Source organism: Plecotus auritus, assembly GCF_963455305.1.
Source record: "Plecotus auritus genome assembly, chromosome: 7".
Taxonomy (NCBI): Eukaryota; Metazoa; Chordata; class Mammalia; order Chiroptera; family Vespertilionidae; genus Plecotus; species Plecotus auritus.
The window spans coordinates 12,444,414-12,462,451 of NC_137774.1; the positions used below are offsets into that span (position 1 = coordinate 12,444,414).

Genomic DNA, 18,038 nt, shown 5'->3' on the forward strand with positions numbered 1-18,038 from the left:
TGAAAGGCTCCAGTACAAAGTGGGGAGTCAAAAAAAAGGGGGGGGAGAGTATTTGAAAGGCTATAAGCAAGAGAAGTAATAAGTTCAGATTTGTTGTTGAATGAGCCTCAGTTTCCTCATCTATAAAATGGAGCTATGAATAGCATCATAGAGCTGGCCTGAAGAATTAAATTAAATGATAAAATGCATACAAACAGTGCCTGGCATATAGGTTATTTTTTTAAATATATATTTTATTGATTTTTTACAGAGAGGAAGGAAGAGGGATAGAGAGTTAGAAACATCGATGAGAGAGAAACATCGATCAGCTGCCTCTTGCACACCCCCTACTGGGGATGTGCCTGCAACCAAGTTACATGCCCTTGACCGGAATCGAACCTGGGACCCTTCAGTCCACAGGCTGACGCTCTATCCACTGAGCCAAACCGGTCTTGGCTGGCATATAGGTTATTATCCATCAGCTGAGAGTCCCTTCCATGTGAAGCCTTGTCCACAGCTCTGTGTTGGCTATGATCACATTCTGTTACGTCTATTCATTTAGTTATTTACACATGCAGCTAGCTCCCAAACTGAGAAATGACGTGTGTTAATCCTGTCTGTGTTTACCGTTCGTTCCCAGCACAAAGCCTAGCACATTTTAAGCACTTGGCAAGTGTAGGCCCAGGACTGAACAGTGAAAAGGCAAAACCATCAAAAAGGCCAGTTGGTGGATAGGACATACCACGTCCAACCGCAAGAGGGCGTGCTACGTTCCTACCAGAGAGCTGGGGTTGCTGGAGAAAGGGGGCTCCCTGGCCCCCCAGCACAAAACACCTTCTTGGACGTTTCTTCAGAGAAGCCCAGGGCAGAGAAAGTTGCCTTCTCAGGTCAAATGAGCTAGAGAATAATAAAAATTGTTTTTGAAAACGGCACTCGTAGCACTGATGTTAGGGGCTGCCTCCTCCTCCGTTTGTGGCTGGGTCCTTGCGGAGTGGGTGGGTTGTGCGACTATAAGAGAGGTTCCGTGGGCTGGCATCCTCACCCCGAAGTTTGTAAACATTCACAGTCACTGTCACCCGGACTGGGAACCCGCTGAGGGCGAGCAGGTGGGGATCAGGGCAGGTGACGCAGGACCTCTGGGAGCACGGGGATTCATTGAAAGCTACCCGGACACTATCACAGAAGGCAACATTGGAGACTCGCGGAGGGAGCGGGAAAGGAAGAAGTGGAAAAGGAGGAGGAATCATGGGCCTCTGGGACGGAGGGGTTAACCGGGTTGGTCCCGGCTGGGGACCCGGCGGAGGGCGCCGAGGGGGGCGGGCTCTCCGCGCCGCCTGAAGAAAACAACAGGCCGTTCCGAGCCAACCCGGGTAAGGGGGCGGGCCCGGGAGGGAAGCCACGTGCCGGAGCGGGAGGCGATTGGCTGTCCCGGAGTTGTTTGTGAGCGGCCATTGGCGGCGACGGGGAGCCGCCTCTAGCCGATTGGCCGGGTTTTGGAGGACGGCCAGGGCCTGGGGAGGAGGTGGTGGAACCGCTAGGCCGGGCTGGGCCGAACCGGGCCGAACCGAGCGCGAGAGCCCGCCGTGCGGCCACCCGAGCCCGAAGCCGAGCCGCGGTCCCGCCACCATGCGCTGGCTCCGCGCGCTGCTGAAGAACGCGTCCCTGGCAGGGGCGCCCAAGTACATCGAGCACTTCAGCAAGTTCTCCCCGTCCCCGCTGTCCATGAAGCAGTTTCTGGACTTCGGTACGGAGTGGGCCGGGGGCGGCCGGCCGCCAGGCCCCGCGGGTGCCTGGGTGGAGCGGATGGAGGGGTCCTGGCCAAGAAGGGTGCACGCAGAAGAGAGAGGCCCTGAGTGACAGGGAAGGGTTGCTTGGAGGGCAGCAGGCAGGAAAGGGTTAACGGGGAGGCAGGGACCCACCGGGCCTGAAAGGGTTGTGGGTATCTCGGCTGAAGGGTCTCTGGACTAGACTATTAATGGGAAGTAAGGGACATTGAATAGGGGGGAGGGGTCCGGGGTGTCTTACTGGGCTTTGTGAGGGGTCTTGGAGAATAAGGGGCGTGAATTGGTGATATTAGGGCAGGAAGGAGATAGGGAGTATCCAGGCTTATATAAAAGGTCCTGTTGACGCTAAGAGCGGGAGACAGAGAGGAAATAGGGGGGCTGCTGGTGGGAGTACCAGGCAGCACTGGGAGGTGCAGCCATCTGGAAGGAGACCTGGGCTGGGCACCGAGGGGTCAGTGGGGAAGGGGCTCTTTCAGAAGATGCCCACAGGAGAGGCCCAGACCAGGATACCTCCACTCACTGAGGGAGCCGGCCCCCCAGCTGTCACTGTGGGCAAGGACACTTGAAGATCAAATCCCCTTAGGCCTGACTGCCTGTCCCCAGCTGGGCAGGGGCCCAGGGCACCACGAGATGGAGTCAGGCAGTTTGCGCCCACCCGTGGCTGCCCCTGGGTTCCTAGGCTAGGAACACCCACCATCAGGGTTCTGGGGGTGGCTCTGGAGCAGGAGCAAGGCTGTGCCAGCTGGTGACTGAGAGTCACTGTGTGGGCCCTGTCTGACTATACGTTGTTTCCATGATGCCACCAGGGGATGAGGAGGGGGTGCCCAGGACTCTCAGGAGTTGAGGAGACAGTGCCTGGCTCAGGTTACAGCTGCGTCATTGTTGGGAGCAGGCAGGGAGGGGGCAGCCAGGACACAGAGCACCTGTTTCCCTGGACTTGGCCACCTGCCCTGTACCCCGTTTAAGCTGCCCCCATGTAGGAAAGCCTCCTGTGCCCACTCGAAACCCCCAGCAGAAGTTCAGTCCAGCCTGGATGGACACCAGTTATACAAATGTCACAGCTGGGAGGGGCTCACCGTAGCGTTTGGTCCCCTTGTAGTACAGTGGGGCGGGGCGGGGGGGGGGGGAACTGAGGCCTTTAGAAGGATAGGGATATGTTCTGAGTGACAGATTTGGGAGCAAAACCTGGCCTAGAACCTAGGTCTCCTGACTGTAGCCTGTGGCCTCATTCAGTCCTTCACCATCTTTTCATTTCGAAGCCAAGGACCAAGTTATTTGGGTTACCATCCTTTGGCCCTAGCTGCCTCACAGGTGGGGGGCATTAACGCAGGGGCAGCCCTACAGTGGTCCTCAAGACCAGTTGGGTGATGATGGGTTGGGCCAGAGATGATGCTGGGGGACCTGTAGCTGCGGTGGTCCAGGAATAACCCCTCCGCCAGGGCCCAGCCCTGGGAAGGGATGGATTTCCCAGGCTGCTCTGCCCACCTGGATCAGTTAGCCGGAAGTGAGTGTCTGGTAGGAGGGAAAGAAAGAGAAGCAGGAGGTAAGTTAGGCCAGAGGCAGCTAGCTCCAAGTGGGCCTGGGAATGGATCTGCCCCCTGCTGTTGAAGGAAAGCAGGGTTCAGCTGGGGATGAGGAGAGGATGCTGCTCCCCAATGGGTTAGACGGGGTGGTGGGGAGGTCAGAACACTGCAGGGCATTGGGAGAGCTGCCTGCTCTGTGCCCCCGTCACTTCTCTGAATCCTCAGGAAATGAAGGATTGAATCAACCTGACCCTTGAGATGTCTGTCCTGTGGCTCCGATGGTTTGCAGCTTTGTGCGCTCACCTCTTTCTCTCCCTCCCTCCAGGGTCCAGTAATGCCTGCGAGAAAACCTCATTCACCTTCCTCCGGCAGGAGCTGCCCGTGCGCCTGGCTAACATCATGAAAGAGATCAACCTGCTTCCTGACCGGGTGCTGGGCACACCCTCGGTGCAGCTGGTACAGAGCTGGTGAGACCCCTGGCCAGGTCCCCACACCTCCCTCCATGGCCAGATGCCCTGGGCTCAGAGGTGGAGTCTCCATGCTCCCAGCAGCCTTGACGGAGGCAGGGACAGAGGGGAGGCACAGGGCTTCAGGAGCCTGGGGAGCTACTCAAAGTCAAGCAAAGTGCTAGGCCAGAGCAGGGACCGAGATCAGGCTCCTAGCCTCGTGTCTTACCACTCTCCTTTCTCCGGAAAGCCCAGATCCACCTAGGAGACCCTTTTCACTGCCATAACCCCGTCAGGCTAATGTCAGCACTCGCCCCCAGCCCTGGCCCTGAAAACCCAGCTCCTGCCGCTGATAGTTACCGGAGGCAACACTGTGGGGGACAGAAACAGGAAGAAGCAAGTCTTCAAGTCCTATCGTCCGAGCTACAAGTCACACTGGTTTGGATGTTGGAAAACACTCACATAGGCACAGGACCTACACCCAGGGAGCTTCTGAGGGCAAAGGTCAAAAGTTTATTGCACAAAGCAGCAGCACCAAGGAACCTTCTCGGTGACATTCACTCAAGAGCTCTGTCCAGGGTTAAGTAACTGGATGCTATTAGCCCACGCCAGTCACGTGGAGAAGAACTACGTTTGCTCTCTAACTGAGCATAGAAGGGGCTAATCACGGTTGGTCTTCGGTGCGGAAATCTTGCTGGGTCTGGCTGCCGGGGGTGTGGTCAGGCAGTGGTTTCCTTTTGGATTCAGGAGCAACACACCAACTTGGAGCCCAAGGTCAAACCAGGGGAGCCCATGATGTTGGCAGGGGTGGGGCGGGAGGGGAGGCAGCATAAAAGAAGTCGAATGAAGCACTACATAGATAGTGGTAGGAACAGTGAGCTGCTGAAGAGTTCGTTTTATTTAAAGTGAGAATACAGATACTATTTAAAAGGAACACTGGTTGGGGCTTTTTACCCTCATTGAGGAAGTGTAACATGTTTACTTTGGCATTTGGAAAACGCAAAAATAGTAGGTAGAAGAGAATGCCCTGCCCTCCACCCCTTAACTAAACACTTAGTGCTCCAGCTCGGCTCTGTGAGGTTTGGTTGGCGCCCTTCCAGCATTTTTCTGTGCATGGATCTGCATATGCATGACTTACTCCAATTAAATGAGATACGATACGGAAGGGAAGTGTTTTGTGTGCAAAGCCAGGCGCCCGGTCTGTGCAGAGTGAATGTTAGTTGAACCAGGAAGTTGTGGGGAAGTTGAAGTGGATATGAAATGCATAGAGGAGGCGATGTGTCACTGGGCCTCGATGAGCTAGATCTAGAAAGAAGGGAAGAGCATTCCAGGCCAAAGGAGCTGCTAGTACAAAGGTACGGAGGCAGGGAAGTGCCCAGCAAGGGCATCCGAGAACTTACTTTGTGGATATAGTGCTGTTAGTGAAAGCTGTGAAGGTGGGATGGGGGCACAGAGATGATTTTCATGTAGTCCAACCAGGTTACCCCTTGCTGAGCCCTGTCCCTCCCAAGTCCAAGACCTCAGAGCTAATGCGCATTTCCCACCATGGGGCAGCATGGAGGTCATAGTGGGGAGACAGAAGGTGCCATCTGTTCTCTACCCCGTCTCTGGCTGTCTAGCTGATTGACTTGGCTGCCTCTCAGCTGATCCCTGACTCTAGGACTTGGCTTCTCAGGCCCCTCCCTGGACACTGTGTTCCTGGGAGAGCCAGGGATTGCAGGGAGGGTGGGACAGGGAGCTGCTGAGCTGCCCATGACGTCCCCAGGGCCCCACAAAGTCCCTTCCTGGAAATCAGTTACACATGTGGGAACTTGGCCTGACTTATTCTTCTGTCAGTAATGTCAACCGACAGCAGGAGGGAGTGAAGTTAGACAAGAGAGAACAGGTCCCAGTGATGACTCGGCTCCGAGGAGAGCCGGCGAAGGGATTGCTGGAGTGCCTGGCACACTGGAGAGTCAGCCTGCGGAGGTTGTTGCCAGAACGGGGATCAGCTGCAGCAAGAGAGAGTGAGGTCTGAGGGAAGGAAGGACGGACTGTCCAGTCAGGACAGGGATGAGGTGGCTGCCTTGAGAGGGTGCAGCCCTCCTCCAGGAGAACCCCCTGCCAGCTTGGGTGATGGGGGCAGTAGAGGTGGGCAGAGTTTGCATGTGAGGAGGGTATGACCTTCCAGGGAGTATGGCAAGAAGGCCACTAGCTTCAAAGTCTGATGAATAAGGAACAAAACCTCCCCTTTGGAAAATGGAAAAGTCCTGTGCAAATACTAATGGTAGTGGTGGTGGTGGTGGTGGTGAATCGTCAATATGGGCAATAGCTAATGGAGTTTCTACTCGGCTGGGAGAGGCATTAGGCAGGAAGCACTGAGAGCAGGAGGAGAATTCCTGGTTCTAAATGAACCTGATAAATTATTTCAACTGGACAAACTTGGTATAGGGGGCCCTGTTTGGACGTGACTGGAAGGTGGTGGAAAGCCCTGGGTGTGGCATCAGCATGCTTGACTCGGAGGCTTGGCTTTGCTGCTTGCTGGAACCTTAATCCTTGGTATAAACCATGTGGCCTCTCTGAGCCTTGGTTTGAGGATCTGTAAAATGGGGATCCAGGCTGTTTCTAGGGCCAAGTGCCACTGCTAGACGTGAAAGTGTGGGGGGGGGGGCGGTGTCTGTAAACACAAGTGATGCCCCTGGCTTCTGAGCCGCAGCATCTCCAGGCAAAGGTTACGGCAGAAGTTCTCTGAGACAACGTAGTGATGATAATGACGATGACATAGGAAACATACCTGGGCGGCCTGCTGTGCATCAGAAACTGCTCAAAGTGTCCCCCCGTTTTAACTACGTAACCTTCACAACAGCCTTATGAAGCAGGCCTTGCTACTGTGCCCATCTTACCGATGAGTAAGCGAGGTTCAGAGAGATTAGGAACCTTGCCCAAGATCACTCAGTCAGTGGGAGAGCTGGGATTCCCACCCAGGCTGGGTGCGCTGGAGGCTGCATTCTTGAAGGGAAAGGCGGAGGGCTGCGTTCTGGGCGGTGGCCTGGGGTCACATTCCACATCACAGTTGGTGGGAAAGTGGGATTCACGTTACAGAATCTTGCTTGATGGCTAGTGTTCCTGGAGCATAGAAAGGGCAACCTTGACTCCTCTACACTGAGTGGCCAGATTATGATGATCTCTGAACGCATAATAATCTGGCCACTCAGTGTATATCCTATATAATAAAAGGTTAATATGCAAATTGTCCCCTCAACCAGGAGTTCAACCAGCAGGCAGGCCGGCCAACCGCCCATGTCCCCTACCCCTGGCCAGGCTGGCCGGACCCCACCTATGCACGAATTCATGCACCAGGCCTTCAATATATATAGTTTCACATAACATACATACATACACTGAGTGGCCAGATTATTATGCGTTCAGGGATCATAATAATCTGGCCACTCAGTGTAGGAGAGAAAGACAGCCTGAGGGAGGGTGCGGACTCGGTGGGGACGAGCTTCCAGAAAATGGAGGGTACGGGAGAGCAGTAGAGCAGAATCCAATGACAGTGAGTGACTAATAAGAGTCTTTGCAGGGAGAGGGGTAGGAAGCCATATCACAGGTCAGCACCTTCTTAGGAACCTCCCTTGCAGGTCAGCAGGGTGTATGGATGCCAAACCCCACCCGTGGAGGACCCCACCCCCACCATCATAGGAACACGTCCTGGACCTTAAAGAGAATAGCCACCATCATCACAGGCTCCCAGCATCCACAGCCTGCTCTGCCAGGCACAGGGCTGGGGCTTTAGCCAAGCCCTCCCATTGGCTCCCTCAGCTACTCCTTATGTAATCAGAGTGGAAACTTAACGACCTGCATCATCTCCTCTCATGCCACTGCTGTGAGCCCCATTTTACAGATGGGGACCTGAATGGCTCTTTAGAGCACAGTTAGCCAGGGGACCCAAGTCTGCCTGGTCAGGGTCCCCATCCCCCATCCTTCCACAGCGTGACTTCCAGGTGCACGACACATCTGCCCCCTCTCCCCTCCCCAACGCCCACTGCCTGTCCACACCCTTGTCCCCAGAGGCATGGACACTAATGCACAATACACACACACTTGCACACACCCACGGACACACAGACTTACACATACTCCCACACGCAGCAGCTCCCTCCTGCTTCCATACAAGGCTCTGTGCACCTCTCCGCCAATGCACACTCATTCCAACATTTCTGCACACACACATGCCCACACTCCCTCCTCCTCCTCTCCTCCTCTCTGGCATTCCACCCCTTCTTCCTCCCCAGTCCAGGCTAAACTGGATAGAAAGCCTCAAAAGGCAGGGTTTGGGCGCACACGTGTGTGTGTGTGTGTGTGTGTGTGTGTGTGTGTGTGTGTGTGTGTAGGAGCGGGGAGCTCCAGATCTCACTAAGGGAGTCTTGGCGGCCTTGTTTACTGCTGAGGTTGGCAGGCCCGGCCTTCCCTAGGCATATGCTGGGCCCCCGCTGGCTGCCGAGGGTGTAAACCGGAAGGGACGCACCTGTCGTTGCACCACTGCTTTCAGGCCTCCCATGTCCAAGCCCAGTTCTTTCTCGGGCCCTCAGAGGGCTGTGCAGCCCAGGAGCCAGCGTGATTCCAGCCCCAGTGTCTTGTCCTTAGCACCAAGATCTGGCCCTTACCCTTGTGTGTGCTAGGCCCCTGCAGGGCTTCAGGCCAAGACTGGCGCCCCCTGGGAAAATCCTTCTCATCCTCGGCTCTCCCGTCCAAGAGTACACTCAGAACTACTCCCCTGCAGGAGTGGCCCCGTGAGGGAGGCAGGCAGGGAGTCCGAACCCTGCTTCACAGTCCAGGAGACTGAGGCCTGGGGCTGGCAGCTCTCCCCATCCTGGCCCTGCCCGCTGCCAGTCTGTTCTGGTGCCCTTTGTGCACTTCATTGCCCATGTGGCCAGGCCCCTTTCTGCCCTCTACGGTTCAGTAGGCAGCCACGAGGGGCAGTGCTTGCAGCTAGAGCACTTACCCTACCCCTGGGCACTGGGACTCTGGCCTCCCTGCCCCTGGCCAAGTACCACCCAGCTGGCCAGGGCCTCCTAGCTCCCACTCCTCCCTCTCTGCCTGCCCTCTGGGTCTTGGGAAGGGGTTCCAGGGCCCCCACTCTCCAGCTGGCCTGCTCCCCTTCCTCTCTCTACCTGTCCCCAGCATTGCACACTTGCAGGTCCTCTCTCCAACCCCCTCTCCATCCAAGAATCATGTGAACACAAAGCTTAATGCGGAGCATGATTAGGGAACAAGGAATTGGAGTCACACAGGCCTGCGAGAGAGAAACCTCACTTCGCAGGTTAACTTCCTCATCTATAAAATGGGGCAGTAGCCAGCAGTAGCAACTACCTTATGGGGTGATGGTGGAGGTTGCGGGGCGAAGCAGGGAAGCATGGAGCAGAGCCCTGGCACAAGGCCGTTGCCCGGGAAGTGCTGCCTGCCATGACCACCGACATCGGCATCACTGTTAGGACCAGTGCACAAGGGGAGCAGTTGGCCGTGTGGTGTAGACTTGACATCAGACAGACGTGGGTTTGAAGTCCAGCGCACCTGCTTCCTGTGAGGCCGGGGCCTATCACCTGCCCCCTCTGAGCTGGTTCCTTGTCTGCAAAAAGGGGGGCGTACTGCAGGTCCTCGGAAACCATGGCGTCATTCTACGTCATTTCGTCCTAACATCAATGAGATGCTGTAGGAATTTAACTCTTGTTTCTATCGCTTAGCCTCTGGTAGAACTGGTTTTGCTATACCTGCTTTGCTTAGAGTGACAGAACATATGACAGCGTTAAGTGAGGGCGTACTGTACTGTATGCTCACCAAGGTTACTTGGAGGTGAGTGGCCCCGAGTAGGCTCTGAGCACAGGTCAGCGTCGGCTGTTGGTATTCTCCAGGGAGACGGGGTGAGGCCTTAGGAGTGCCACTCTGCCTGCTGGGGCTGCAGGGATGGGGCGGGGTGCTGAGGGGAAGCGGGTCTCTTCTCTCTGGGCCGCCCCCCCACCCCATCTTCTGCTTTCTGTGCTGCCGCAGGAGGAGCACGGGGCACACCAGGCTAGGACAGCCCGGTTCCTGACAGCGCTGGCTGCCCAGAGCATGATGGGTGAAAGCACGGTGTGGTTCAGAGCCTGTGCCCAGGAGGAGGGTGTCACGTGCCACCTGGAGACTCAAAGGATCCACTCAGCTGCTGACAGGGTTTGACCCACCAGTCGTAGTGAGAGCAAACATGTAGAGAGCGCCCACTATGTACTGGGCACTGAGCTAATTATCACATTGAATCCCTTTGCTGTACTACCAGTTAGTACAAAACCCCCTCTTCTGGTGAGGAAACCCAAGCCCAGCGAGGCTCCGAGACGTCCCCAGGGCCACACAGCCCAAGGTGGGAAGGCCAGGACTGGGACCCTGCAGAGCCAGCTCCAAAACCAGCTCTCTCTCCTTCTCTCCTGTCTTTTTTTTAAAAACATATATTTTCATTGATTTCAGAGAGGAAGGGAGAGGGAGAGAGAGAGATAGAAACATCAATGATGAGAGAGAATCATTGATTGGCTGCCTCCTGCACGCCCTCTACTGGGAATTGAGCCAGCAACCCAGGCATGTGCCCTTGCCAGAATTGAACACGGGACCCTTCAGTCTGCAGGCTGATGCTCTATCCACTGAGCCAAGCCGGCCAGGGCTTCTCTCCTGTGTTAAGCAAGAGAGGGAGGAGCCTTTTCTGAGAGGCTGGTAGGCCCCAGGGGTCCTCCCTGCTCAGGGCTATGGGTAGCCCTCCTTCCTATTGGCTGGAAGTGTTTCTGCCAGAGAGAGGCTCAGCTCTCTGGCCTCCCCCAGTAGAGCAAGCTGCAATAGGAGCATGTTAGCAGGGAAACTGTGGGTGTCCTGGCTCAGGGGAGCAGGGAACAGTGGCTCCAGATTGGTACCACCTGTTGCCATAGGTAGGCCTGACTCCCTTGCAAAAGCTAGCCTCCTGCTGTCCCTGAGTTAGGGCTTCCCAGCGCTCCCTTTGGTTACCAGCTCTTTCTAGAGCCTCGGGACATTGGCCTCCTGACCAGGCCTACAGATGGAGGCACCATTCCTGCTGGGCCCTGCGGAAGGGCCTGAGCTCCCAGGCTTGTCAGAGCTGGGCCTGCCCACCCCACCCCCAGTTCTTCCCAGCTCCCACTTAATCCAGTTCCCTGGCAGGTTGCACGGCTCCCGGTGCCCAGCCCAAGCCCACCAAGCCCGGAGTCGGGGTATGGTCTGTCCTCCTCCTCACGGAGCCCCCTCTCTGGGGGAGCCCATGGCTGCAACACCCTGTGGGTAGACAGTAAGATCTGTGTCCATGACGGGGCTCAGGGAGGTAGGGTGACTTGCCCCAGCCTTCCCTCACTGCCAGCCCTTGTGTCCCGTGCCCCGCCTGGGCCTCGGTCTCCTAACCCTTGAGACCCTTTGGATGGATGCTCTGCAAGGCCCTTCAAGACTCCTTTTCTAGGATCCCAAAGCAAAGGTGCTCGAAGGGGGACCAACACGTTGGAGGTTTTCTTGCATAACTGACTGTGTTGTCAGGGAGACTCCTGCACATGGAGGGAGAGGGTTTGTGATGCAGCTTGTCCGCCAGCGCAGCTCCATGCGGTGCCCACAGGAGGGACAAAGCCAGGGTGAGGGCAGCTGAGTCGGGTGGGGAGGGGGCCTGCCCAGAGCTGAGGCGAAGTCTCCCCCTGCCCCCTGCCCACAGGTATGTCCAGAGCCTCCTGGACATCATGGTGTTCCTGGACAAGGACCCAGAGGACCAGCGCACCCTGAGCCAGTGAGTGAGGGCCCTGTTGGGGGCAGGAGGGCAGGTGTAGGCGAGTGGCATCTATGGTCTTAGTCCCAGGGGCAGAAGTGCGGGCAGGATGGAAGAAATGACCCTGCCCTCAGGATATCCAGTCTGACGGGGGAGACAGCTCCTGTCCTCGGGTGCCCTGAGTCTGATGGGGGATCCAGGCCCTGCCCCTGGGGAGGTCCCAGGCTGTCAGGCAGGCAGTGGGAAGGTCAGTGAGGGCTTCGGGAGGAATGGGGTGGGTGCTGTGTGATCTTCGGGTTGAGAAGGGTTGAGTGGGTGACTGTGGCGAGGAGGCCAGAAGCAGAGGAGAGTCTGAGGGTGTCCCTAGGCTGGGCCTGGGTGGGGGCCAACATCTGCCCTCCCCCGCAGGTTCACTGAGGCCCTGGTTACCATCCGGAACCGCCACAACGACGTGGTGCCCACCATGGCACAGGGCGTGCTCGAGTACAAGGACGCCTATGGTGACGACCCCGTGTCCAACCAGAACATCCAGTACTTCCTGGACCGCTTCTACCTCAGCCGCATCTCCATCCGCATGCTCATCAACCAGCACAGTGAGCCTGGGGTGGGGGCCGGGGGGGGGGGGCGGCCATGGCAGCGTGAGACCCATCGTTTTAACTGTTTATGGAATCAGGTCACCCCTTTAAAGAATGTCCAGTGTGTTATTCGTAAAACTCTCATTGGAGGGGTCAGGGTCAGAGGAGAGAGGGCAGGAGGGTGGGGCGGGGGCAGCTTTAGGGTCAGAGGCATTAGGAATAGAGGTAGAGAGTGGAGAACCCTGGGGAAGAGGGAGAGCCGGACGGGCTCCGCAGCCCCAACAGAGCACCCTCCTTCCCCTGCAGCCCTGATCTTTGACGGCAGCACCAACCCAGCCCACCCCAAACACATTGGCAGCATTGACCCCAACTGTTGCATCTCTGAGGTGGTGAAAGGTGAGCCTTCCCCACTGCGCCTGGTCCACAGAGGAGCCCAGTGACCCTGCCAAGCTTCCCTGGCCAGAAGGTGACCCATTCCCCAGTGGGTCGGGGCCACAGCCCCATCAGTTTAATGTTGGGGATGCCCAGTGTTGGTGCCAAGAGGACTGCCTGCTGGGTGAGCCCCCTCCCCCAATTCTTTGGATGACCTCTCTCTTCTGTCAGATGCCTATGACATGGCCAAGCTCCTGTGTGACAAGTATTACATGGCATCACCTGATCTGGAGATCCAGGAGATCAACGGTGAGTGAGCAAGGCTGCGTGTGTGTGAGTGTGTGTGTGTGTGTGTGTGTGTGTGTGTGTGTGTGTGTCTCTCCAAGGGCTGAGGACGTGGGAGTTAGGAAATGAACTGTAATCTGGATAGGGGAGAAGCAGAGCTATTTTTTTAGTAGTAGTAGTATTTATTTGGTAAATACAGAGGTTTACAGTTGCATTGTGACGTTAATTTGAATCAATAAAGCTATTGTCATAATCATAACTGCATGCCTTTTTCCATATGAACAATGTAAACCTGTGTTTATCCAGCAATAAACGTAACAGGCAAGGTCCCTCTTCTTATGGAGCTGCGTTCTTGGTGCAGGGAGGTTGAGGAATGAAGCCTTTGTCCAATGAACAAACAGTATACAAGATACTTTCATATCATGCGAAGGGACGGGCAGGAAACACAATGGGATCACGTGACAGTGATGGGGCAGAATGGTGGATTAGATGGGCCATTAGTTAGTCTGGCTGCCTTCCCAGAATCCAAATAACGGACTTAATTATGGAAGAGGTTTCCCTCTCTCCAGCCTGGAGAAGGGGACGGGGGAGGCAGGGCCCAAACACATCACTTCCCTAAGTGACCTGGCTACCCAGTCGCAAGGGAGACAGAATTTCCTCTCTAGCTGGGTAGCCATTGAGCCAGTTAAAACACTGGGGGAGGGGTATCTATTAGTGAATGCGGAAGGGAAGAATGGCTCCAGAGGACAGTGGCAGGGTCCTACTTGGGACAGGGTAGTCAAGGGCCAGAAGGAGCAGTATGGTGGGGCTTGGAGATCGCAGGGGTGATGGGCTGGAGAGAGAGGCTGGGACATTCAGGGCCCGTGGGCCACGGACAGGAGCTGGGATTTTGAGTTCAGCAGGAGCCATTGGAGGGTTTGCAGCACCGGTGATGACAGGATCTGACGGCTTACATGCTAAGATACTTAGAGGTTGGAGGAGGCAGAGAGGACACGGGAAAAGCAGCTAAGAGGTCGCTGCTGGAATCCAGGCGAGGGGAGGGAAAGGCATCAGAGGTGAGAAGTAGGGGGTGGATTTGATAAGTATCTTGGAGATAGTGGTGTCAGGACTTATTGAGAGCCAGGGAGTACAGGGGAGAGGAGGATCAGGGACCTGAAAGCTACCTCTACCCCTCCCCCAACTGCCCCTCAGCCATGCCTTGCCTGTGCGCCAGAAATCTGAGGTGTTTCATGTCCTGTACCTCAAAGTCACCCTGTCTATATCCTAGTGTTCGCTGAGGCCAAGTTCAAGTCCAGCTCCTCTGAAAAGCCTTCCCAGACCTCCCAGAGAAGACAGTTAGGCACTAGCGTGAACCTGGTGTACCTCTGTATTGCACTGTGTGAATTACTTGGGGACCACGACCTAAGGGCAGGGGCAGGCCACTTCACTTTGGTATCCCCAGGGTCCAGCCCAGGGCTTGGCTTACAGCTCTGGGTACAACACCTGATGTGAAAGTCAATTGTGTGTTTCTCTGTCTAGACTTGCATTTCTAAGAGGGTAGGGCTGGATTTTATTTTTCTTTATGTCCCCACTGCCCAGCACAGGGCCTGAGAGTCTTTCATTCATTGGCCCATTGCACATTTATTGAGCTCCTGCTACCCACAAATCTCTGTGCCAGACACTAGGGGGAAACACTTAGTCCCTAACACCAAGAAACTCCAGGCTAGAGTGATTCTTGGGAAACGGGACTGATGTCAGCATCACCTGGGCAGTACCCTGCCCTCTCCCCCCAGGGTGAAAGCAGGGGGTTCTGGTGTCCAGGTGAATGCTAGGAGGCTGGATACAGGATAGATAGATCCTATTTGATACTTAAATGATGAATAGATACCTAAACAGTGGATGAATGGAAGGATGGAGATATACTCTATGAACGAATAGATAGATGGAAAGGATAGATGTTCGAACAGATGCATAGACTGAAGGATCGTTGGATGGCTGAATGGACAGTGGATGGGTAGATAGAGGAATTAGTGGATATTGAATGGACAGGATGGATGGATGGATGGATGGACACACAGATGGATATTGTGTAATGGATGGATACTATATGGATAGATGGTTGAATGGACACTGAATGGATAGATGGATGAGTGAATGCTCGGTGAACTGAGCAGCAGATGGATAGTTAATGGATGGTGCGTTGAGTGCTGGGTGCTAGATGCTGGGTGAATGAACTTCCTACTCATTGGTCTTGACTTCCCTGCAGCATCCAACTCCAAACAGCCAATTCACATGGTTTATGTCCCCTCCCATCTCTACCACATGCTCTTTGAACTCTTCAAGGTGAGGAGGCTGGGGGATGCTACTTTGTGGGGTTGGGGGCGGCTAGGGCTCGGCTTCTCTCGCTCATCCTTACCTCTTTCCCTCCACAGAATGCCATGCGAGCGACCGTGGAAAGCCATGAATCCAGTCTCGTTCTCCCTCCTGTCAAGGTCATGGTGGCCTTGGGAGAGGAAGATCTGTCCATCAAAGTATGTAACCCTTGATTTTGGGGGGAAGTGGGGAGGCACTCTCCTTCTGCCAGGAGGTGGGCTTGGGAAGACCCTGAGGGTAAGGAAACCCAGGAGAAGATCGAGGGGGTCAGGGGTGGGGATGTGTGGAAAACAGGCTGGAGAGCCCCTGACATGTCTCATCTCCCCTAGATGAGTGACCGAGGTGGGGGTGTCCCCTTGAGGAAGATTGAACAACTCTTCAGCTACATGTACTCCACAGCACCCACCCCCCAGCCTGGCACGGGGGGCACCCCATTGGTGAGAAGGCTTCGTTCCAGCTCCCCTCCTGCCTCCTAAAGGATCCTGTCTGTCTCTTCATCTCTTCTCAAATTGTCACCCCTCCCTCTCTCTTGCTTCCTTATCTCTCAGGGTCTCCCCATTCTCATATGGCTGTGTGTGATGTCAGTCACCTCTCCTGAGGCTGGGCCTCCCTGTCTCTGCCCAGCCTGCCCCTCCCTACCTATCTGTGGGGGTCTGTCTGTCACCTTATCTCCCCATAATGTTACTAACCATTTGTTCAACTCAGCACCTCCCTGTCCCTTCCCAGGAGAGTAGGCAGAGCTGGGTTTGGGAAACTGAGACTCAGAGGAGCCCCATGACCTGTCCAGATCCCCTGGCTGCCAGGACCTAGCTCCTCTCCTTGCCCTGCTAACGCCCCCCCACACCCACATGCCTCCTCAGCTTTCCTCCCTCCCCCAGACTGACCTTCGTCACCCCATTGCTCCCGTGTTGCCCCAGAACCTCCTGTTTCTTGTGTCTCCTCCCATCTGAATTCTGGGGACCCCTTGCATGACCCCAGCTCAGCACCCCTCATTCTGTAGATCTGTTGCTGCAGCGCCAGCCTCCTCCTCACACTCCCTTCCTGTCCCCTTGCAGGCTGGCTTCGGGTACGGGCTCCCCATTTCCCGCCTCTATGCCAAGTACTTCCAGGGGGACCTGCAGCTCTTCTCCATGGAGGGCTTTGGGACCGACGCCGTCATCTATCTGAAGGTGAGGGTCCCTGCCTGGAGAGCCCTGCTGGTGGGCGGGGTCTGGCAGGATCCGCCTGCTGTTAGATTCCTTTCCCATCCCTCCAGTCCTTTCCCAGTTCCGGACAGAATCAGAGCACAGCTACAGGTCCCCAAGCCCCAGACGCTCGCAACGTGGCAGGCAGTTTCAGGGAGTCCATGGTCCGTGACTGAGACCCCTGCTCTGGGGACACTTGACTTGTTAGACCCAGACGGAAGGTGGGGGACCACAGAGAATTTGTCATTCAGCTCAGGAGGACAGGGAGGCCCAGAGCTGCTGACCTTCTTTAAGAACACTCTGCCCAGCCTCCCTCCCAGACCCGCTGAGCCCCCTCCTTGAATGGGCAGGAGCAAGACACAGAGGGACAGACCCTGTGAGGGCCTCCCTGGGCCAGGCTTGGTTGTCTCAGCGTGTCTGGCACTTGGTGGGGCTGACATAAGGGCCCCAGTCAGTGGCCAGCACAGCCCACTCTGGGGCCAGGGTGGACTGCTGGGCAGTGGGCAAGGCGCGGGGCAGTGGGAGAGGCTGAGCCTGATGCTCCCCAGGCCCTGTCCACGGACTCGGTGGAGCGCCTGCCCGTCTACAACAAGTCAGCCTGGCGCCACTACCAGACCATCCAGGAGGCCGGCGACTGGTGTGTCCCCAGCACGGAGCCCAAGAACACGTCCACGTACCGTGTCACTTAGGGGCCAGGGCACCTCTGCACCGGAGAGGATGGACCGCTTGCTGCCTCTGGGACCGGCCACCATGGCTGCCCTCCCTGTGCCCTGCCCCCAGGTGGGGAGACTCCCCAATGACCAGCTCCTATCTCTATGGAAGTCACTGTGGTGACCAGTCTGTGGTGACCCCTAAGTGCCAATCTGTCTGTCCGGAGATTCTTAGGTGGTCTCCCCAGTGTTCAATCTCTGTGGGAGATCCCTGAGGATTGGGGGATGTCTCCACCTGCTGGGGTGTCCCCATGGCAGTCCTGATACCAGAGCTGCCATTTTTCTGCCAGGGTCCCCCTCACTGCCCTCCACAGCCTGGCCTTTTAAACAGATGCCCCTGCTTGCGTTTTCCCCTTAGTCTGCCCAGGCACCCCACCCTGGTCTGTGTCAGCAGTAGGAAAGGACCCCCCAGATCTGGGTGGTGGGTGGGGAAAGGGGTTGCACCTTGGGCCCCTGGGTGGGGACCTGGTCTGGCAGCCTCACCCTCCACTCTGAGCTTCAGGTCAAGGTTAGGAGGGAGGGAGTTCTTGCCAGGACCTCACCCCTAAAGTGGAGGAACCTGGGAGGACCCTGAGGCACACGCCCAGCCGGCTGCCCCGCGGGGGGCCCCAGCAGCGTTTCTGCCGCCTCCCAAGCCCTTCCCCGGCTGCCCCGCGGGGGGCCCCAGCAGCGTTTCTGCCGCCTCCCAAGCCCTTCCCCGCACGTCCTAACATGCACACTCCCACCTGCCCACCTCACCCACACCCTCCACCTGAGCTCCACCCCAGCTCCCACGGTGCCGACATGTGCGTGCCTGGGTGGCTTTCTCCCTGATACTCCGTGTACATAGCTAGTTTGATAGCCTTGCCTGTCCCCACCCTTCCCCTTAGCACACGGGGGTTCAAGTGTGTGCTCTTCCCAGTGGCTGTGATGGTGGCAGGGACATCCACAGTAAAGAGATGCAATGAGAATCCGGCCCGGCTGCTTTCCTGCGGGGAGGGAGAACCACAGGACAAAAGACAAGTGCGTGCAGACGGCAGCCCCCGTGACCAGCATATGACGCGCTCGGGATGGCCGGACAGCTGGGGGCATG

The 18,038-nt window shown here is 56.4% G+C and overlaps 1 protein-coding gene across 1 annotated transcript; it reads left to right on the forward strand.

Moving 5' to 3' along the window:
• The first annotated feature begins 1,405 nt into the window (after positions 1-1,405).
• PDK2 (pyruvate dehydrogenase kinase 2) lies at positions 1,406-17,916 on the forward strand. The gene is made up of 11 exons (XM_080680321.1): positions 1,406-1,723; positions 3,612-3,753; positions 11,438-11,509; positions 11,897-12,081; positions 12,370-12,459; positions 12,667-12,744; positions 14,966-15,042; positions 15,132-15,230; positions 15,402-15,509; positions 16,128-16,241; positions 16,805-17,916. Exons 1-11 carry the CDS (start codon positions 1,606-1,608, stop codon positions 16,943-16,945), a joined length of 1,224 nt encoding a protein of 407 aa, XP_080536447.1. The 5' UTR covers positions 1,406-1,605; the 3' UTR covers positions 16,946-17,916.
• Positions 17,917-18,038: the final 122 nt, after the last annotated feature.